Source organism: Spea bombifrons, chromosome 3, assembly GCF_027358695.1.
Source record: "Spea bombifrons isolate aSpeBom1 chromosome 3, aSpeBom1.2.pri, whole genome shotgun sequence".
NCBI lineage: Eukaryota > Metazoa > Chordata > Amphibia > Anura > Pelobatidae > Spea > Spea bombifrons.
In genome coordinates this window covers 18,182,233-18,206,432 of record NC_071089.1, presented here as the reverse complement: position 1 = coordinate 18,206,432, position 24,200 = coordinate 18,182,233, and the positions used below count along the sequence as shown (strand labels likewise).

General features: G+C 37.9%; 2 protein-coding genes and 1 long non-coding RNA gene across 3 annotated transcripts in view; 2 read left to right on the top strand and 1 right to left on the bottom strand.

The window, feature by feature from the left end:
* The window catches only part of MACROD2 (mono-ADP ribosylhydrolase 2), a 773,797-nt gene that overhangs the window by 622,609 nt on the left and 126,988 nt on the right, over positions 1-24,200 (bottom strand). The gene's annotated exons all lie outside the window — the stretch shown is intronic.
* On the top strand, positions 3,751-11,132 carry LOC128484814 (uncharacterized). Its single transcript, XR_008351201.1, has 2 exons — positions 3,751-4,114; positions 10,987-11,132. It is a non-coding gene; the product is annotated as an uncharacterized LOC128484814 (long non-coding RNA).
* Positions 11,598-15,719, top strand: FLRT3 (fibronectin leucine rich transmembrane protein 3). The gene is made up of 2 exons (XM_053461350.1): positions 11,598-11,719; positions 12,462-15,719. Exon 2 carries the CDS (start codon positions 12,516-12,518, stop codon positions 14,463-14,465), a length of 1,950 nt encoding a protein of 649 aa, XP_053317325.1. The 5' UTR covers positions 11,598-11,719; positions 12,462-12,515; the 3' UTR covers positions 14,466-15,719.

The window sequence follows — 24,200 nt, the reverse complement described above, 5'->3', positions numbered from 1 at the left end:
ATATATATATATATATATATATATATATATATATATACACACAGGCACATACTACATTACATTTATTTATGTAGCACTTTACAATCAGAGTCGGTAGGATAAAATGCATACATAGACATTCACACACATCACATACAGCAAGTGTTATATTATTTTTAAAGGGTTACAGTATTCATTTTGAGGGAAGATTGGAACTATCAATCGCTTTGGACTAGGCATATGCAAACCCCAATACAGCTGTTGTAGAGTAGAAATCCTATCATGCTTGTTAAGTCAAAGACCTAGAATGATGAGAATAGATACACAGAGATGGCCGAGTACCATAACCGAAACAAAATTTACTTGGAAAACATGTTGTGTATTTGCGTTGTGGTCTAAATCTTTCTTAGTTTTTAAATCCTTAAACGATGAAGTCCCGCAGCCAGAAGCAAATCTGAAGTATTGTTAATTCTTTAGAAAGATTTAGTAAAGCAGGCAAGCGCTAACCGGAACAGCAACAAACAAGACATTTCTGTGTTACGCATTGTTCTGATTTTGCTATCATATATATTGCATTTATTGTGGGGAACCAAATGTTTATAAAATTGTCCATCATGTGGTTTCTTTTTTAATAAGAGTATCCTTGTACAAATCCTTGTGTTTATATTGGGCCCCCATCAAGCAGGCCGCCCCCCCTTGCTTGATGGCTCTTAAATCCATAAGGTGACAAAGTAAAGGAGGGACTTATATGAGGAAAAGAGACGTTAGAACAAGAAGTCGTAATTTAAAACTAGAGGGTTAGAGCCTTACATGTAATGTAATCTCCTTACTGATATGGTGGTAGAAAAATTGAATAGCCTCCCAGCAAAGGAGGTAGAGGCTAATACAGTAAGGGAATTTAAACATGCATGGCATAGGCATAAAGCTATCCTGAATCCAAAACAAGAGTGATTAAAGTCTGACTCTTTACATCAGGGGGGAAATCGGCAAACTTTATGTGCCAAATTGTTCTTATTTGCCATTAGGTTCCATGTTTCTACGTGTCCAATGGCCGTTCCAAGCCAGGTTCTACAGAATCACCCTAAAGTCTATACATAAAATGTAATAAATAATAACAGTGACTGCTTTTAAGGACCTTTATCCAGTTTCCTGTAGGAGTGCGAGGATGTGAAATCATGCCTGTTATGTCATGGTACACAAATATAACACAGCAGCATGTTACATGTAGATGCGACATCCATAACAAAGCTAATGTTTGCTTTAACACTACACGACTCCAAAGCACGCATAAAATATTTATTTACAGGGGAACTTCCAATTCATTTAATTTCTGTCTGTTTTTTTTTCCATTTGTTTGTTAACTACTGGCCTTTGTTTCACATAAAGGATGTTTGTTTCTTTTCCTGAAGGCTAGTTTATTAGGCAAATGACTGGTGACTAGACCTGATCACTTAACATTATGTAAAATACACTGTGCTTTGTAATTCAAGTAACGTAACATCCTATGGCCCTCATGGATGTGCTTTTGAAGAGCTCGGAGATAAAATAAAGGTTTAGTGAAATACTTTGTTGTGTCGAGGGGGAGTCAGACACACTTTAAAGTTTATGTGAGCAGTGGTGCCGGGACACAAATAAATTCACAGCCCTCCTGTGTAAGGGACGTCCTCTAAACGACTGCAAATAGACTGGGTTATTATACAGGGGGGGGCGTGAAGCTGGAAAAACACATGGCGAAAATCACTGTTGAACGATTTACATCGCAGACTCATTCATCTCTTCAGTTCAATGTACCAGTGGCCTCTGGATTTTCTATCCACCTTTGCTATTAATTAATATGGGACTTTGTAATGACTATCAATTAACCCCTTGTACTCCCTTTGTAAAAATGTTAAAAACACTGTTAAGCAAATTCATTACTAACTGAATAATTTGAGTAAGATTTGGGAAGCAGCAGCTCCTCTGTTGGAAAGCCATGAGCAGATTGCCCACTTGGGCTGTTAGCCTCCTTGGTTCACTGTTTATTCAATGGGCTGGCTGAGGACACCACAGCTCTCCCTGTTAACCAGCCCATTTACACTGTGAAGATCTGTCCCAAACCAGTATAGCCTCCATTCTATGTATCCCTGCAGTGCATTTGCCACCGAATACCCAAAATTTACCGATAACCTACATACAGAAACAATCAGTCCCACACCATCAAGCGTTTTTGCCACATGAACAATGGTTCCATTGAAATCATCCTCGCACATGTCCCCCAATAGACTGTAATCTTACAGGAGCAGGGCCCGTTTTAATTTCCCTCTTTCCCATTGTATAGTGCCATGGAATCTGCCTGTGCTCTATAAATGTAACGTAAAATATAATCCAAACGAGGGAGATGCACTGGCATATGAATGGTTAATAAATGTTGGCTGTCTGAAGCTTCTCCAGCTCTAAGTCTGTCCATTTCAGGATGTTTACTAGATCACAGCAGCTACCCACTGGCTGACCTTTAACCCCAAGGCTAATCCTAATGAGAAGATTCTACCAGGAGGAGACCTCCATTAGTGGTTATTTTTATTACAGTCGGTTCAAAGATATGATAACAGTGGTGTCAGAGGGGGGGATCAGGACAATATCAATAATTTGTTTCTGGGATGAAAAGCCATAGTTTGTAGTAATGTAAGATAAGTAGGTGCCATAAAGTAATATCACTGGCCAGCTCCATATATCCCATTAATGGTAAAAGGGGTGCTTAAACTGTTGCTATTTTAGCAAAGGGTGATTCTTTTTCTTTATGTTAGTAAAACAACTTTTTACAAAAAGATTAAAGGAATAGGAAAAATGTTCCAGGAAATTAGACTGCATGAGTGCCAGTTCATAACTACTGACAATGTTACAAACAAAATAAAATAATTATCCGGAATAATCTAAGTATATATCTTAACAATATTTTTATTAATAATGGTGTTACTTGAAAGAACGGTACAGATGCCTTGTAACAACTGAAAGAAATAACCAAAGAGATGTAGCAACAGATTATTTAGTGATTACAAACTGTTAGTATTGGCATATACTTATGAAACATATTATACTCAAGACAAGCAGATAGCAGTGCCAATATTTGGTGTCCTTCTGAAATAATTAGGACTGGTGGTAATACAAGGAAGTTATGGCCTTCCCAAATGATTACCCAACATGGTTCTCTAATACCAATACTATATTCTGTTCCGTTTTCTGTATAAATCTAAGAGATTTATATTTTATAAGTCATCTAAGCATCAGCTATCTCCTTTGTGCTGTTCACAGGCTAAAATTTTGACAGCTGCAGAATCAATTGAATACATGTAAAAAAAATGATATATATATATATATATTTTATTCAAGACAAAGACTTGCATTTATTAACCAAGGATGTTTTCCGCTGTTGATTCATCAGAGCAGATCTATGCAACAATAGATGCCAAATTATTTCTAGGAACTTGGCCAAAGATTGTACATTCTACAATTTTTTTTTCATAAATTGAATAAGAAAAAGGATTTCATTCTTTTGAAATTCAGTATTACTATAAAATATACAAGAACCTTTAACATTATCCTTGTATTGTACTGAACATCAATGCAGCCATGGGTATGCTAACAGAGAAAGTGTCAATGCAGGGATCTTAGTGTAAAAGGAAGGAAGAGATGGGGGTAAAATGCATATTGGGACAAATAAATCAACTGCTCAGCCCGAGTTAGTCTGCCTGGGATGTGGATTGGTTTCAATGTGGAATGGTTTGTATTCATGCTCCCTCTAGTGGCCGCAGTGAGCATGCACAGTCTGAAGAGGAGGTCATCTCACTGGGGAAGGGCTGTGACGGGCACACCCCCTGCATGACGTCACGCACGCCCTCAGTCACTGCGAGCTGCTGCTTTAACTTCAGACTTTAAGGTGGGCTCTGAGGATTTAACTGGAATGTGTTCTCCTCTCCTGCACTCCTCAGTGTAAGGGGCTGATCGTCACACCACTAGCTGGCTGCCTTTTTCTACATTCTTCCTACAGACTGAGGACTTTACATTTATTTTCTTATCTGCACAGACTGGAATTACTACTGTTACACAGTCATCTGTATAAGAACCGGATTTTATTCAACTATATCCACTGATCTTCCAGGTGAGTAGAATTATTCTTCCTCCCCTATGGCTTGTTTACGTTTTATTTTTAAGCATGATTTTAGTTTTTTTTTCTGTTTTCCTCACAATGCTCACAGTTGTCTTCTGTTATCCTGTATGTATATATATATATTGCTAGAATAGTAAAACAATTTAGCAGCATTCCTTCCCGGAACATCATGCCTCTAATGCTTTCACTATACTTAGTTGTGGATTTACATGCTTAGTTGATCAGTGCAATGACAGAGGATTCCAGTAAATCAGATCACAGTGAAGCCTCAAATCAGTGCGATGTTTTAAGTTCCAGGGCACTGAAGGGGTTAAGGTGCTGCCAGTGATTTTGGGACTGGAGTAAGTGTTAATTCATTTCCAGAGAAAGAACTAAAAACTCTGCTTGATGTTCTCCAATACTTCCCTAGATCTGCACTCAGTAAGTTCAAGCCAATAGCCCAGCATGAAAACTTTCCATTGAGATCAATAGATTTTAATAAATCGGATAACATACAAAATCTGATTTGCCTTTTTTTCTGGAGTTAGTAAAAACTGTATGCGTGGTTTCTTTACAAAAAGTCCCTTCTTCAGCCAGGAAAGGAAATCAATATTCTTTGAGTACAGGAGTGTATGTACATGAGAGGCAGAGACCCTGCTTAAAGCCCATCCATGTACATTACTAGTGGAAAGGCAGCCAAACCTAAATGAACAGCTACACCTAGACTCCAGAGCCTGAATTGCTGTATGAAAGCACGCAGAACCAACAAGCTTCCATTGTTTCGCCTCATTCTTCTTAAGTAAAAGCGCTTTAGCTTGAAAACAGCCCTGATTTTAAGACCATCATAGGAAAATTCATTGCCTGGGCAAGTGAAGGATGTGACCAGCATAGCAATTGAACGAGAGGTTGTGTGACAGACAGATAATGCCAAGCTTAAAGGAGCCGGTATTGTCCATGCATGGGGACCCCTCTGGGAAGAGGAATTAAACGTTCAAAAATGTGTTTAAAGAAAGCAGACTTGTGCAATCTTGGATTCTGGAAAGGCAACTTTAAAAAGAATAGGCTAGCGCTTACTTCGAAGGCTCTATAAAAGCTGTTGTTACAAGGCACTACTGGAGTATGTGAACCCTGATGTGGACGGGTTGGTCCTCACTCACCCCATATACTATTTATGCGATGTGCTGCGCTTTGCAAAGCATGACATGCATGAACCTCAAGGGGTTAAACCTGGTTAAGGCATAGAGAATGTAAGTCTGGTTCTTTACAAAGCCAGAGAGAGGGAGAAGCTTTGTTTCTCAGCACTATTGCTCTCTGGCTGCTACCCATGGATTGCAGCTGCTAACAGACCACAGTGTTAGAGCCTAATGCTCAAATTAAACAAATCGCTCCCACCAAGAGCTGCACTCGGTACTCAGAGATCATACCGCTGCTTCATTCATCCACTAAAGAAGATTAATGCCTTCAGATATATTCATTCAGCATTATCACTTAATCATGTTATTCCAATATTAATCAGGGCAGTACAGATGCTGGCACTATATCTATCTGATATCAGATCCTCTGTCTCCTATGGGATGCATATATCCGTGTGTGTGTGTACGCTACTGAAAGGGTTCTGTTTCGATTTCCAATGCATGCACAAGGTATAGATTTATATGTATGGACAGATAAAAGGCTTGTGTAGCTGGATAGACAGATAATCATGCAACATGTACTCAGATCCATATTAGTTGTTACTAAAATATATATTTCTATTAGTTTGTTATACTGGTCCATAGATAGGCTTCTAGTAATATCTTTTAACAAGCAGCCCCTTATAAAACCCCCAGAAACTGTTAATCTGTAGCACCAAGATAACTGTTAACCCTCACAAGTCCAGAATCAATCAAACGCCCTCATGTTGCATAAACATTTTAGTGCTGACAGGGTGTGCACAATGCAAAGTCGCTTATTGGGGTATAATCGCCCATTTCGCGATTCTGACGACATTGAAACGGGTGATATAAATTTGGCCATATTGTGGCTGCTGTCAGACTTTGTTACCAGACTATTAATTATCTATTCCCCTGGTCCTCTCTCTCTGTACAGTGCTGTCCAATCAGATAAAGTGCAATTATGTTCGCCATCTACTGCCGGCGGGTGTGCGGCCCTAACTAACAGGACAGAAAAAAAATGCAATTATCAGTTTAGGCGCACCGCATGAAAACCCTCTCTCCATGAAAAGGCAGTCTTGTATAAAGTCACCCAGTAATGAATTGGCTGACTTGGCAGTGCATTTGATTGCATGTTAGGGGCGTCTGGCTCACATTAACTCTTTCAGCGAGGCATAAGCTCCTGCAGCACAAAAAACATACAACTTATATTCTACAAGGAAGTCCTACAAGTTTTGTTTTCATCTGCGGTAGAAATAAAAAAAAGTCCAACTTTCATTATTACTTTAATGTGTTTCCCATATTACTTAGAAGAAAGGCTTCTTTTAACTGCTCGAGTTGGAAAGCCTGTAACCCAAGATCTTTAGCTGCAACGGCTTGCGTGTCTATTTGTTTTATTATGCTCTTAAAATAAAAATGCGTGATTGATGTTTAAAATTATGGGGCGATGTCGATCGTGCAGAATAAGGAGTGTGGCAAAAAGCAGTGAGGCCATTTAGAAATCGGACTTGGTTTTCTTTCATATCCTTAGGCTATATAATTCGGTTAGTCGTGGGAGGTTATAAAAAAAATACGTTCTTTTCAGATTTGTGCTGTTTGCACCAATTTCAGTTTGGTGTATTGTAGGGAGTAATGACTAAATAAATAGCATGGTTAATGAAATCAACATGGCCATTAAGAGTTCACAAGTCCTTCAAAAAGAGAAGTTTTGCTTGTTCTCACAGACACAACTGTTCTGCTCAACGGGAGGCAATTAAAGGCAGGAAAAGCGGGCAGAAACAGCGAGCGTCTGACTTGTGGGTCTCGCCAGAAAAAGGCGTCTAGCAGAGCATACCACCCCCAAGCGGGCACAAACTCAGCTGGAGAGAGGTTTTTCAAGTTTCAATACTTTTCCCCTGCTCCAAGACTCACTGGTCTCTTTTCTCACGTTAAGGTTTTTCACCCCTCCTTTTTTCCTACCAGCCGCTGACACTCTTTTTAATTCATAGATGTTTATTTTCTAGCTTATTGGCCTTGGAATCCAGCTCACATCATTTTGCATTTCGATATTTTTTTATACTTTAGCTTATTGGAAAGATTTTTGCTTTTTTAATATGCATCAAGAGAAATTTTTCATTTGGATATCATGGCTTAAAAAACAATTTTCATTTTGTGAGTTTCTTAATTATCCCCGTAAAAATCAGCAAGAGGCTTTCAGGCATTTATACTAAACCGCAGCATTATGAAAAAAAAAATAATAACATTAGTAGCTGATATGATTATTATTTCAACCCCGGTTTAGTTTTTGTGTGACCTAAGCTGAGTAGGGAATACCAGAGTTTCCCTAATGTAAAGTCCTTTGTGTAAACTCAGTTTGAAGTGTCAGCTATTCGTTAACGCTGAAGCCAGGTAGTACTCCTTAAACTCGAAAGCTTCGTGCACTTGTTGAAGCAATGACTTGGGTGGTTTGCCTTCTCTTTACTCGGCCGGAGTGAAGTTACATTTCTTGACAACTTTAAAATAGAGGGGCTTGAGCCAATTTGTGTAAATATTTGATTTGTAAGAACTGCTTTTGATTGGGTTTCTCATCAAACTAGAAAACTGGTTTAATTTGGCAGGTAAGGATTAATTTATGTACATTAGCTGGGTCTTTATTGTAAACAGAGATGGAGAACATACTAGGTTGTGAAGGCCTCAGCTAAAAAGTACAGATGAATCTCTTTATGATACATCTACACCACTCCATTCCTCATTCATGCACAGATTAGGATAAGAAATATTATAATTTGTTTATAATGTGTGTTGTGCTTCCATAGTTATGTATGTAGTTTGATATATAGCCACAAAGCATCTGAATGTAGGTGTGAGAATTCTTTGTTGTGTACAGACGTATTTGCTGGTTCTTTACACGGCACTGCACCAAGAGAGCCACGACAATTTGTCTCTCATACCCAATTATGTCCGAATTTAATGAAGTGCGACAATATCTGCTGGCTAGGCTTTAATGTCCAAAGTAGCCGGTGTTACTGTCACATCTTTAGAAGTTATTCTAGGAGATATTTATAAATTCCATGTGATTTATAAGTGGAACCTTTTTTAAGTTGATAAGATAGAAGGTAGATAAGCACCAAAGGACTTCACAAGCCATAATTTATGGAGTGAGGGAGTCATCCCTTCCAATTGCTGGCACTCAAAAAAGAAAAATGGGTGGTCTTTCATAATTCCTACTGATAAACAAGAGTGGGAGGCATTTTTATGAAATTTGATGATCGTGGAAAATCCATCTGCCAGACAAGAGGTTTAGGAAAAGCATCGCTGGAGCTGTTAATGTAGCGAAGTGGTTTGCATTCCAACTCCACATAGATCCTTGAACTCCCACATTTCCTCACCAGTGTTATTTGAAATGCTTTAAAAATACAACACATTGTACTATTATTTTTTTCTGGGCACCGGCATGGCAAAGACAGCAGAAGGGTTTACAAAGCCTCTCAATGCTAGACTAATCCTGTCCACCTTACAGATCATGAGTCCTTTTTTTGTATTTACAATGACTCAAGGTCAGTGAATACATACTCAAAGGATTAAAGTGAGGTTAGCCTGCCCGTGGCTGTGGTTTTCTCCAGGATTGTAAATGTGAGATCGCGACCATCCTTTCATATGCAAACGGTGCTTTATCCAACAAAGTGGCAAACAGATGTGAGCGGAGGGGCGTATGCAATCTGCGAACGGAGTATTCTTTTATCGGCTAAAGGAAAAGGCAGTTACAGAATCTTTTTTAAATCGCATTTCTCTGGGCTTTTTTCTTTCCCTGGCTTGTACTTTTTTTTTGTTTGCTGGTGGTTTGCAGGGGGAAAAAAAGATTGCAATTTCCATTGATCCTAATGAGCTTTCGGTTAAGTCCAACACTGGCTGCAGCACAATGGCAGCATTAGAAATCGCTTTGCATAACAATCGGTGAAAAAGAAACAGTTTAACAACTGCCATAAAAAACACAAAACAAAACAAAAAGCAAACAGTAATTCTGATGTCTGCGTCCCCAGACGTTTCCTGTTGTAGTAAATGCTGCTAGTTCAAGCAACTCAACAAGTTCCAAGTGATAAATTTAACACTGCATGCTTTTATCGTATTTATTTAGAGGTCTGTCTGTTTGCTTTACACGCGGCCATGTTTGTAGTGTCACAAAACCCCAATCAATGGTTGGAGAGAGAAAATAAAGTCTGACATGAGTCAACTGATTTTAATTAATAGAAGGCAGATCGCGGATGCTATATATATAGGCTTTACAGAGTTTTTTTTAGATGCAGAAACAATAAACTTAAACGATTGTTAAGGTAACTAACCTGAGAATACAAATCGTAGACCCGGGTTTATGCCATATTTAGAGTTGATATTTGGGGGTTTCATTTATGTAAGATTTTCCTTACATTTTCTTTATTACTTTATTCTTTTTCTAAATTATAATAAGGGGGGATTCTGTACCAGTAGGTGCTAGTAGGAGTTTTATAGTCTCCTGATTCTATGGTCTACAATTCCTATCATACTTTGGGCAAGGATAGTGGGAGTTATAATCCAAATTGCATGCTGTATCAAAGCCCTGAAGGCAACAGTCATCTTGATGCCACATAGCTAAATATTAATCACTTCAAGGGGTTTTTATTCCTCGTAAAAAGGCAACTCCTGCTGTTATTCAGCACACTGGCACCGCAGCACATTTTGATTCTGAAACAGATGCTCCACTTGCTGGATGCCATGTAATTACTGAGCAAAAATGCAAATTGTTGCTACGGGTTTCCTTAATTTCAGGGTCAAGTGTTTCCAGCTCTCTTGGATTCTTTTACGTGTCAATCTGAGCACCTCGGCAGAGTGACCTTTCACATCCATAAAAACAAAAGGGATTTTGTCAAATCATAGACAGATAGAAACCTTTTTATGCTGCGGCGCTGCTATTAAAATAATTGTGCATCTTAGAAGGGATGGCTCCAAACATTCCATTACAAAAAGCAGATGGGTGTGTGCGCGAGTCAATCCATATACCTTATAGGTACAAATAAACATAAAGCTATTTATACTTCTATTACATACAGAGAGACTTTAAGGAATGGATGAGAGTAATCTGGTAAAACCCAGCTTATGGTTGGAAACCGTCCTACCGGTGATTAAAATCCTGCGATAGATTACAGATTTCTATAAACCCTCGAGCAGGACATACACAGCTGTCACACAGAGCCACATACTGTTTAGCGTATTGACGTTGTTCAGTGAGATCTATACCCTTGTTTACATACACTGAGATTTTTGGGGTCTTAAAACCACGCAACGTAACCCCAAACTGTCTTGTTCACCAGGGTAGGAAGGGCTCTCCGTCATGGATTATCTCTCACACGTCTAAAGTGGTGGACAAAATTGTGATTGTGCATTCGGTTTGTAATCGAAAAAGACAGGTGTCACCGTCTGCTAAAGTAATTTCTCTGCGGTTGGTTGATTGAAGCTGACTTCAATTACAGTTGCGCTTGGATGGATGCACAGGAATGGCTAATGCGAAATCCTAGAAAACGTGGCAAACTGTGGTACCAGAGTGACCTCCGCAGAACTCGGAGCTTAACCACATCGCAAAGTCAATGGATTTGTTCATTATAGAAACTAATGAATGGACATCAATCAGTTTAAGAATGTAATTCAATTTTCTTTTAGTATGCCAATGTGAGCTGTCACTTACTGCTAATTAACATTTATTTTTTCTCTTTATTTCTGCAGGAAAATAACATAGCAAGGATATCCAACGAGGAATATTTCTACAAGGAACGTTTCAAGTATTGGCTAGAGGAAAACTATTGCATTTATTGGAGAATATATAATACTTTTGTCCCTCTATCTTCCACTATATACTTATAAAACAAGTATTACTTGGGGAAAAAAAGTGTGATGTTTTTACAAAGGGTGGGGACCGTTTTTGGGATGTGATTTCTGCGCAAAGTATTCACGTTTCATTGTGCACAGGAAAGAGATTGAGAGGGGAAAAGAAAAAAAACATGTTCTCAACCTGAATGCACTATTCATTTAAGCTTAACCATTATGAATGGTTCCCCAGATGCGGAGGTTGTGTTACTGATATTGCTCGGGAGCGTTTGTGAGACGAAAAGCAATTTCTGAAAATTAAGCCAACCAAAGGAAATTTCTACAGAAACTTTTCGTTTTGCGGAGGAGGAAAAATTAAATTTGTTTTGTGCGACTCAAAAAAACTCTGAAGTGTTCCAATCGCGTAATCTGTATCGCTCATCGTTGTTTGCGATAAATCGGGGGGCTAGAATGCGGACAACCTGTACTCAAATTGGGCAGTTTGGATTGTTCTAAAAGACGCTGTGAACAAGAGACTCTCAAATGAGATAACCCAGACTTCAGCTATTCCTAGAAAGACGAAGCCCTTCGTAGCTCACCACGCACTCTACGGGAGATCTCAAGAGGACGTCGGCTCACACTTTCTAAACAGGTATTTCATTGTCTGTATTCTATAGAGCACTCATGGGCGTTGGGAAGGGGAATGGTTGTTTTCTGTACTCCTATATTGCATAAACTTCAGTATTAGAGATTTTTAATTCTATTTCACTTAAAAGTATTATCTTTTAAGCGGGATGCAGGCAAATTATATTTGGTTATGGAGTCTCCGGTAGAACCGCCAGGTTAATATGAGCATTATTTATCATAATATTAAAATTAACATATATATAACTACCACAATGATATCCTGATGTGGAGTCAGCAGTCCATTTAAATATATTTTTGCATTTCAATCGGTTTAATGCCTCCATGCAACATAACTATTTAATAAAACACATAATTATAGGGCTGAATGAATATTACATTATATGCACCAATAGAAAAATGAATTATTAAGATTAAACATAAACCAGTACCTGTTATTGTATGTAAGTATCACTCAGAAGCATGTTGGGCCTCATCATCCCTTTTACTGTATTCATTTTGATCACTTCTACTTTTGATAATATCCAAAAGTTCTGAATGCTGTGCCAATGCCAAACTATGTATGAACCAACCATCTGAGCAAAACGATGGAACAACAAGTATTATGAGGCTTATGAGGCTTAGCTTTCACCCCAAAGTGCATTGTATACACACAATATTAGAGTCTTAGATGGTTCATAATCAATGTAAAAAAGGATGTTCTAAATGCCAATATCGGATCACTAATTGTGTTTTGTGTTGCTTTGCAGGCTGTGAAGCTCAGAGCCCTGTGGTCTATTTAGAGGCCTTTCTCACCGTTGACAATGACTAGCGAAACATGGAGTTTCATAGTTGCCTGGACTCAACTGTTATTATTATTCCGAATGGCTCCACCGTACGTCAGCGCCAAGTCTTGTCCGTCAGTGTGCCGGTGCGATGGAGGTTTTATTTATTGCAATGATAGGGAGTTGACATCTATTCCATCAGGGATACCAGAGGATGCTACAACTCTCTACCTTCAAAATAACCAGATCAACAACGCCGGGATACCGTCTGACTTAAAAGGCTTGGACAAAGTTGAGAGAATCTACTTATATCGTAACAGTTTAGATGAATTTCCAATAAACCTCCCCAAAAATGTTAAAGAATTGCACCTGCAGGAAAACAATATACGGGCTATTAGCTATGATGCACTTTCACAAATTCCTTCCATTGAAGAACTGCATCTAGATGATAATTCCGTGTCTGCTGTCAGTATAGAGGACGGAGCATTCAGAGACAACATTTATTTAAGGCTTCTCTTCCTTTCGCGAAATCACCTAAGCACAATACCCTGGGGTCTGCCTCGAACAATTGAAGAGTTACGTTTGGATGATAATCGCATTTCCACTATTTCAGAGATTTCATTGCAAGATCTCACCAATCTGAGACGTCTCGTTCTGGATGGAAATCTTTTAAACAATAATGGCCTTGGGGAGAGGGTCTTTATGAACCTAATTAATTTGACAGAACTCTCATTAGTGCGCAATTCACTCACATCGCCGCCTGCAAATCTACCAGGCACAAGCCTGAGAAAGCTTTACCTACAAGAAAACCACATGAACTACGTGCCACCCAACGCGTTTGCTGATCTGACACAACTATACCGACTTGACATGTCAAACAACAATCTCACGGTTTTACCTCAGGGTATATTTGATGACCTGGACAATTTAACACAGTTATTTCTACGCAGTAATCCTTGGTACTGCGGTTGCAAAATGAAATGGATACGTGACTGGCTGCAGTCTTTGCCTTCCAAAGTTAACGTACGCGGGCTTATGTGCCAGGCCCCAGAACGAGTTAGAGGCATGACCATCAAAGACCTTAACAAAGAACTGTTCGATTGTAAAGACAGAATTGACGCAAACACCATCCATGTGACCACGACAATGCTCAATACTTTACTTCCAGCGCAAGGACAGTGGCCAGCGGTGCCTGCAACTAAACAGGCTGAGATAAAGCTTCCAGATATAAATAAAATCTTTCGAACCACTCCAATACCCATTAGAAAGATAATAACAATTCATGTAAAATCTGTCACTACAGAAACAATACACATATCTTGGAAAACTGCATTACCAATGACTGCCCTGAGACTGAGTTGGCAACTGGGTCACAGTCCAGTCTTCGGATCTATAACAGAAACCATTGTGACTGGTGATAGGACGGAGTATTTGCTTACAGCCCTTGAGCCAGAGTCCCCATACCGAGTATGTATGGTTCCCATGGAAACCGGCAACCTTTACTTATTGGACGAAACACCTGTTTGCATTGAAACAGAGACAGCTCCGCTTAAAATGTACAACCCAACCACAACGTTAAACAGAGAGCAGGAGAAGGAACCATATAAGAACTCTAGTTTACCACTGGCCGCCATCATAGGGGGGGCAGTGGCTTTGATAGCCATCACACTCCTCGCTTTGGTTTGCTGGTATGTCCATCGGAACGGATCCCTGTTTTCTAGGAACTGCGCATACAGCAAAGGCAGGAGAAGAAAAGATGACTATGCAGAAGCCGGAACCAAGAAGGACAATTCAATCCTGGAAATCAGGGAGACTTCTTTTCAAATGATACCAATAAACAGCGAACCCATGTCTAAGGAGGAGTTTATCATACACACTATATTTCCACCCAATGGAGTGAGCCTTTACAAAACCAGTCACAGTGAAAGCAGCAGTAACAGAAGTTACAGGGACAGTGGTATACCAGACTCCGATCATTCACATTCATGATGGCGAATGTGGAAGGACTTATTTTTTATAGGAACTTTATTAAAGTGACTGAAATTCACTGTTCCACTGTAAAACACTGGATTAAAGATTGAAGGAGCAATGTACTGTACATTTGCCATATAATTTATATTTAAGAACTTTTTATTAAAAGTTAAAGAATTTCAGGTCGAAGCTACAATTAAATGTAGTTTGACACCTGAACACAATGCTCTATTTTAGTATTTTTTTGTAATTTGTACTGTATTTTCCTTGCTAATATTGGACGTTACAAAACATTTAACTCTTTGTGTTCTACTGAGTAAAATGACTTGTCGACTGTGAAAGTGAATTTCTTTGCCGTGTTGAACAATCAGGACTTTTTTTTTGTTGCAGTATAAAGCACAGATCATTTTTGGGATTTTTTTTTCAAAAAAACATGGTACACAAGATGTAGCTACAAAAATATAAAACCAAGTATTGGCTGTATAAAAACTGTATGCAACTTAAAGACTCAATAAACAATAAGTGTTTAGTAACGGGCATTATATGTTGTCTGAATGCAACCACATGTTTATTCATGATAAATCCTGAAATGACTGATACGAGTTAAGCAATTACTGTACATTTAATTCTAAATTAACAGATCTGTAACATTATTTTTGAAACCCAACCCTATATACGGTCACCCATCAATCTTAATTTTAAACCGAAAGTCAGCCACAGTCCATCCATTTGCCTATTTTGACAATGAAAATTATTTTTCCATTCCGTTGTACAGCACTGTGAAATATAAAGGCACTATAGAATTTAGCAATCCATCTTTCTAAAACATGTATGTATCAGATACCAATAAATTGCCGTACAAAGCTAGAAAGTGAAAAGTAAAAAAAAAAAAAAGGTCCAGAAGTGCAAAGTACTCGACCACAAAACCCTATTGTTTATGCAAAGCTGACAATTCTAAAAGACACAGAATAAAGCCCTTTACTAGAACACGTATAGATCAGAATAAAGATGTACCATGTTCATTTTTGCCTTCCTGATTATTATGAGCTATTTAATATTTAAACAAACCATACAAATTTGTTGCCATACTTTTTAATTTTTCTATTTTCTCCAGATAAAAACCAAAGTGCGTTGTATGCCCTTTGGCCAGTCTTGTATGTGCCTTGAACCAATGCTACATGTATTAGGCTTTCATTCAGTGACAACTTTTTCATACTTGTTGAACTATGAAAAATACTGGTCTTATTTGCTGAATAAAACGAGAAAAAAGTATATCAGTATTGTGATTTCCTTCTGCAAGTCCTTTTTTTTTTTTATGAAAGAGCGGAGAAAGTAAAAGAATTAAAAAAAACGTAAGCACATTTGCAAAACATTATTGGGAAACCTAATCAGATGCAATTATTGGGAGATTTCTATTGCTTCTTTGTTCTGCGAAGTCCTATCATTTTGTATCTGCAATTTTCACCATCAGGCTATCAATAGTATTAAGTGTCATGCAACCCTAGAATTACAAACATACCGGCAGAAGGCAAGCGGGAGGTGGAGATAATTCTCCGGGGATCATACAAGTACCCAACTGTCTAAACATCTTTGGTGTGCATGCGCCAGTCCTAACTCTCCATGGCTATGGGAGAGGATGACTGATTGACCTGGAATTATCTTAATTTGCAGTTCTTAAGAAAAGAGCATTCTTCATTCCGTGTGCGCTGCCACCAGGTTTCCCAAAATGATGTTGACATATCTTTAGTATGAATTTCCTGAGCATTAAGGCTAGCAATTAACATGCAGCCAAACGGCTCACAAAGCAGACATTTTGCAGTAACTCTCTCCCCTGTTCTAGTCACAGAATTTAGCCAGAACATGTGCGTTAAATATAGATTAATGTTAATATTCATCTGACCTCAGTTTGTTTTGTGTCTTACATTGTATTTCCATTTGACTTCCTTAACAGACAGAAATGGCAATTTTGATCACATTTGGTTGTTATATTTCATAAAGTGAAAATCCAGATAGAAATTGAGTGTTCTTAGAGTATGCACAGAAAATCAGCTGTGTAGCACACAAAATATTCCAGCTACTTCTATTACAACATTTATTACAACTATATGGTCATTCCCAACACTTACTTGTGACGCATGGCCAAAGAGGGACACTTTTATATTAGGTATGGTTGGAGGCTAAAATAAGGAGCTTGCTGAAACTTTTTGTGTCTATTGATAGTAATATTTGTAAAAGAGTAACATATTTACACGTATAATGTACTTATACAATTATAAGCACATTGTTCATATTTATTCACACTGGCCAACGAACATTCGGAAGCTCCTAGAAAAGAGGGGCATCAGACGTTCAAGGGGAAAATATGAATGAGTCAAAATTCATATCACTAAAGAATTCTTTTTGGGAAGGTTTTGGGCAATCAGCAACACTGTGAATTATATTTACGTTTTATATGACAAGAAAGACTTAGATGACAATATCCCATATCGACTGATTAAAAAAAAAAAAAGCCATGTTGCCATAGATGTATAAACGCATATTAGATTAAAACACACACACACACACATATATATATATATATATATACACACACCTGTGTGTTTATTGTGGAATTTATTAATGGACTACATGGCACCCAGGCTAGTACAATATTTTTGAAGATTTTAGAGGCTGAATACAGAAGATATTGGACTTGGGGGGGGGTAACTTTTTTTATTCATTTAGTATATACCCAGCATAAATCATGTTTAACTTTTTTGTGCTTTTTTTCCTCCTTCACATTCATTGTTTTGTAAAAGGTTGTATTTTCTTCTGCTGAGAAATTAAATATTCCATTTAATGTGACAAACCGTAAACCAAGCACATATAATACTACTGAAAACAGCTGACTTCAGGGCATACAATTTTTCTTATTATGCACACATTACCTGAACATATGGGTGCCGTAAAGTCTTTAATAACCGCGTATATCTCAGCTTGTTACAGGAATGTATTTTTTTTTAAATCATGTTTGTTGTTCTCTATATATAAAGTACAAGGAACGACTTTTTATACTAAAAACAGATACTATATTAATATTTTTAATGTGTTAGAAGTTAGAAGTCTCATAAGGAGATTCTTCACTAACTGGTAGGGTGGCTTGGAAAAACATGCCTCGGCATTCCCCGAAACAGCCACTTTTATCTGGGATCCTCCCTTAACCCTACGTGCTGACGTCAGCGAACGACGTACCGCAGGGCCATAAAAGATGGATGACGGACACTTAACGGATACACACACAGAGACTACGGACTTTTACGTATTCATTACTATTATTTTATCGACCGAGGTGGTTTTACTACAGATTCAAGATTGATAGAAGATTCCTATAATCAGACACTCTCCTGAGGAAGCCAACAAAAACGGCGAAACGCGTTGAGAGACACTTATATAGAGTTGGAGTCTCACAGAACTTTATTTTATGTGCAGATGCATAACATTACAGTTATGCCATCAAGACTGTAAGTGCATTTTTTTTCTTTGCGATTAGGATTATCTCAAGATATTGCACTATTTCGGTTTTATGTCCATTTCTACAGATTTTATGAAGAAATAAATAGTTTGTCAACTTTAACCCTTGAGGAGCTTCTCATACTACTTTTGTTTGTGAGTGCATTCCCGTAATAGCTTCACCGTATCCACTATACACAATATCATTGGTTTTTGATCTGGTTGATGATTGACAGAACTTTACACCTATGCAGGATTACATACTAGTTTTTGGAATGACTTCCTACCATCACCCTTCAGTGCCACCAGGAGCATCATCCTTACAATCATGACGTTTCATCTGAAAACGTTTGGGCATACTCTCTTCAATAAAATTCAGTATGTTTCTTAAAGTAGGGTGAGCCTAAATTTATTCCATCTGCCCCCAAGGGAATTATTTTACCTTAAAGACTGCACCCTTTCTTGTAATTTTTAATAATATTTTTGTTTAAATATGATTCTTAAAAATACTACTTAAAAATACCCAGGTTATGTTCAGTCACTTAACCAAAGTATAAGGCAGGTAGGTAAAGTAGGCAAAACAACATCATTTTATATTTTATTTATTTCCTTACATCTTCTTCTTGTGAGAGGAGTGAAACAGTGCTAGAAAAGAAACTCAGTTAAGATTATTGTAGATCCTACAATTTTTTTTTCTTTGAAGAAAAAAAAATCTCTTCTCACTCTAATCACCCAATATTCTGATCACAGTATGATCAACAACGGTGGATATCTCTACTCTCTACCGACTGAACCTTTCTGGTCTAAAGGCTGACAGCACAAGAAGGAAATGCCCAACAGAACAGATGCTGGCTCTCGCTGACAAGGACAATCTGAGCTCCCATGTATCTGGAGAGAGATCTCGCTGCCAATATAAAAAGCCACAGGATGTGCCGTTACATCCTGCCGTTCTTCTAACCTCTTTTTTCTCTGGATTATATCTTAATGGACATCAACCAGTTAAAGTGGCGCTACAGGCTAAAGGATGCAACTTGGAACAGGTGAATAAATACCTGTGGACAGTCTACAAGTTTGAGATAACTATCACAGGAATAGGGTAAGTGAGGTTAAATAAAGACAGCTCCTGCCAGAGATTGATGGATAGACAGGACAATTCCTATCAGAAACAAATATGTGATGAGCTATATGTCTGGGGCAGACTGAAAACACAATATGTGCCATTGCCCTGCTGGCTCCTTTAGTACTTAGTGGTTTAGTGATGAAGCGCTGAATGACATATCCTGCTACTGATCACCGACATGAAATCATGTCTTACAGAACTCGGCATCTAAACAAAGTGTTTGGGAAAATAAGAAAACCAAGGATTGCTTTTTTGACCACACAAACAATCCATGTACTTAATAATAATAATGATCATAAAGTAAAATTTTACAAAATGAAACCACCAAAGATAATTTTCGTTGCAGGTAGAAGCCTCTAGGGAGATTTAGCTATCAAGAAATGACTTTCCCCTTTTATAAGATTTTTTTTTCTTTTTTACACATAGATGTTTATTGGTTTATTATTCTTACCTATGCATTTTTTACTTTTTGTTTTTTTATTCTGGCAAACACAATGCCTTATATATTATTAATAACTGAACCGAATTAAGAGATGACCTCCGCCTACTGTACCATCTGCCTAACACTTAACTTGCACATGCAAAAAAATTATAAAAAGTATAAACATACATAACTTGGAGGTAAAATGAGCTCAAACAGGAGAGATAGTTATTTAAAAGTGTTTGCTAAGCCAATAATTCATGGTACAAAACTAGTGGTTTGAGGAATACATAAAACAACCAACAAGACTGTGGTAGATAAGAGGAAGAGCCTTCCAACAGAAGTGGTATGGATTGATACCTTGAGGAAATTTAAGCCTGCATGGGTTAGCGATTACTATCCTATATAGGCTAGGTCTAGGAACAAGTCAAACTTCAGGTCCTACTGCAGACAGACACATGGGCAGACTAGATTGCCGAAATGGTTATCTGTTCTTTTCTTCTAACATACTTAGCAGTTTGCTATTTTAGGTATTTTTTATTTGCTGTATGCTTTGGATTAACATTTGAAATCCTCAGCATGCTAATCTCACTTCACTGTCACACTGAATAGCGTAGAACTGAATGTGCGGGACTTAATCCCCCAGGAGGACCATTTGGCTAGTGGAGATCCGTAGGGATGAGTTTCCTGCCACATTTCTCATAAACAAACAAGCGCCCACTGAACTCAAGTAGACTTGGCACAGCCTTGGGCGGATTGGTGAATAATGAATCCAACCTGTAATTGCAGAGATGAGCTAAATTCAGTTCTGAGTGATTCAGCAACTTTATTTTCACAGAAATATGTATAATTCAGAATGTAATTATGTAGTAAACTTAATGTCAAAATGAAAAAAATGGATATAGCCCTAAATTACATTAAAACTCATTCAACAAGGATGTGATATAGTCAGATTTTTCAATAAGACCCTGGTAGGGGGGTAGAGGGGGGGATAAGCAGTGCCATGGGGCCATGATTGAGAGCTATGAAATAAAATGTGTTTTGCACAATAATAAGTTAAATGACCCTCAATGAACAAATTAGGGATACTAGAAATGTAATTATTTACAACACTCAGAGCTGTCTCCACGTGCAATATGTTCTATTATAAATCTAATGAAAAAATGCTCCAAACACATCTGGTACCTATAGAAGCTTGTTGCCTTCTACAGAAGTCAGGATCTACAAATAAAACAGGGCTGAAAACATTTTTGAACACGTCCAGCTACCCAGATTGTTTACAATTACTGACCCATGACAGCCATTGTGTTGCCATCATAAGGGTTTGTTGGAGGAAGGGGCAGCCACCTCCTCTAGATCCAGTGACCCGTCTCCAATGCTGATGCCTTGTGGGTGCTTTGAAATACTTTAAAGGGACAAAGTGTGTATGTAACGGCTATGATGCACAATATGACATGTAATATGCTTTCTTTTTTGATACAGTACTCGTATATTATTCTGTAATTATTTGTCCTGGCTCTGCATTCCCTACGAAATAACAGCTATGTTTATTGAAGGATGCTGCATTTGAAGAGCTTTTGCACAGGGTCAATGAGACGGGTTAAGTTTGGTAAACAGAACATATAATTACGGATACAATATTGGCTACGTCAGGGTAGGCTTAGTGTACTGCATTAAAAATTAAACGCCAATGTGAAAATTCAATGAATTAACTTATCATACTCAGACACCTGGTGACAGAAAGCACTCACGATTGTTTAGCAACAATCCTTAACATGGATTCCAGGAGTATAATACATTTACCCAATATTAAATTCAAATAGTACAAAGGGAAATATGCACTATGGAAACTAAAGATTACAAAATACAATATTATTGAGCATGGACGGCGTATAGCATGAATATGAGATGTCCAAGTAAATCATTTTACACACGGATACGCTGTATTATGATAAACAAAATGTTTTTAAAAGAAATATAAATATATAATACATATATATATTGATTTTAAATTATTTAATTTTAGTTATGTTTTAAACTAATAATTAAACAAATATTACTTTAAATATACTTTCAATGTCAATTGACTAGATTAAAGATCACCCTCATCTACCAATAATATATTTTTTTTTTTTGCACAGATGTAGCAGTTTTTATTAGCAAGTATGGATACTTTATTAAATGATATTGCTTGTTTAGTGTTTAGTGTTCTGGCTAGACACACCATTATTATTTGAAATGACAAGGACAGGGATGTCTAAACTAAAATTTAAAAGAGGGGAAGGGAGGGACCACATTAATAGCTGGGTTTGGTTCAAAGTCCTGTGAATACACACATTGACATTTACAGAAGTTGTGACTCCAGACTTGACCCAAGTGTCTGATCTCCCCAACTCACCCATTGGCAGCAGTCGGACAATATACAGGCCACTTTAATCAGTCCTGAGTCAAGAAACCAAGGAGCTGTCAAGCCCTCCAAGATCTGCCATCACCCCTAGTCCATGTCCCGTTTTTGATGAATATTGTAAAATAGTAGAAACATCCATGAATTTACAGATAGATGGATCTGCACCTGAAAGAGGTTCTTTTACTTTCATTCGATTTTTTTACTTATTTTTAACTGTAAAACAGATCTCTGGTATATTGTTCACATGGAAACCACTGCTGCATCTTCACACATTCTAACCGGCAGTACTGAAATTTCATTTTGAAAAGCAGATAATAACAAGGTTGATGAAAAAGCCTGAGTGTGAAGTATTCTAACCAAATCATGCAGCTCAATGAATGAGCCTTAGGAAACCAGAGGCGTACTCTCAGTGCACGGAACCCAGATTCCCAGCCTACTCATGGTCTACATAGCATGGCACCCACATATCATATGATACCTTTGAAATAATGACAAATACAAAAGTGCCATCATAGAATTTGATAGTAGATTAGAACGATTCGGCCCAGATAGTCGTTTTTTGGTCTTTAAAGACTCAATCCTTAATTAGTTCTTGGCCTTGTTTTAGTTCAGGATAGCCATATGCCAGTCCAGTGTTTATTGAAATTCCTGGATTGTGTTAATTTATACCACTTCTGATGGAAAGCTGAGCAATTTATCTACCACCCTATCAGTAATGTCAAACTTCTTTGCATTGCACCTAAGCCTCTGGCCCTCTAGTTCTACATTTCTCCTTTTTTTTTTTTTTTTTTTTTAATTCCCTTCCCTTCAGTATTCATATGTTTATATTACATCCCTCTGTCTTCTTGCTTCCAAGCTAGACATACCGAGCCGGCTTAGTCTTTTTTATTCGGCTAACCATTCACTATTTTAGTAGCCCGCCTGTAAAATCTTCTTCTAGAGATGGGGTCCTCTAGTTGAGGAGCGACCAGAGATCTGTGAAGTGGCAGAACCACCTCTCTCTTCCTGCCACCAATGTCTCTCACTATAGAACCAGCACCCTGCTTCTGTTTTATGATGCCTTCTTATAAATATGATAGTTTTATTTATGGCATTATCCGATTTTAAAATGATGTGATTTTAGATGTTCTATCCTATCCTTTAACATAGTTTGCATTAATTTGTGTATAGAATCATTCCTGGTGCAAGATTTGAAAAGTGCCCTTATCACCACAGCAAACAAAGGATCATTTCACCTGTTTCCACAGTGATAAGCTCACTTTTCAATCGTTACGCCAGAATAACATCTTATACAAAATCCACGCTGAGCTTCACTTTACCCCCTCCTTCTGGAGAAAGCTTCTATACAGAGAAAGAGGCAAAAAGTGGGCAGAAATTAGAGGCAAAGACACAGAAACCGTGCTGTAGAAAAAGACATACTGGATAAGGTGTGTGATATAGAAAAGGAAAGTAGCATCAGTGAGACACTCAGAAGGAGACATATAAACACATGCACACGATGAACTGACAGGTATAGAAAAGTGCATCTAAGTCTTTAATATGATGTCATCAAAAAGTACAGGCTTAGACAAGTTTCATCGCCTTGTCACTTCAGAATAATTCTAAACAATAAAAATAATGTAATACATTTATAGGTGGTCTAAAGCATTAAGCAGTCGCGTGTTTAGTAGCCTTACCCTTTAACTCGTTGAGTCACCTTCGGACCTACCTGTACATCCTTAAAATGTGTGGCAAGAAGCCCATTAGGATGTTAAGTTGTGACATCTCCACTACAAAGGAAGATCAGGCTGGTTTCAACAGCCGCCCTAGACCCTTCCCCGTCAACAGAAGCCAGCATCGCGAGCACCAGTACACTATCATTCAAGAAATCATGCGATGGGGCATTCCCTTCCGGTTGTTGTCACTGTTGACACACAACATACATTCACTTGAGGACAAGATAGCCCATTGCTCCCCCTGCTGACTGCTTGCAATTATTGTAATCTGCAATGTAGGCCTGTAGAGCCCTGCTTGCTGATCACATTGTAATCAGCACAAACAGATCAGGAGAAGGAAAGTGAGAAAATAGTTTCTCCAACTTAAAATAAAAATAAAAAAGGGGGGGTTGAATATAAACTAAATAAATAAAAACAAACTTAATTGAAACCCATGAACATCACTGGCATAAAAAAAGTTTGAGCAATCCCCAAAGGGATCTTGAGCCATACTTTACTAGGAATCGTGCAAAAGCATACAAAATAATAATCATTAAAAAAAAATTGCCCCTTACCACTTCCACTATAAGTAAAAATCACTACTTCCAAGCTTTTTAAGTCT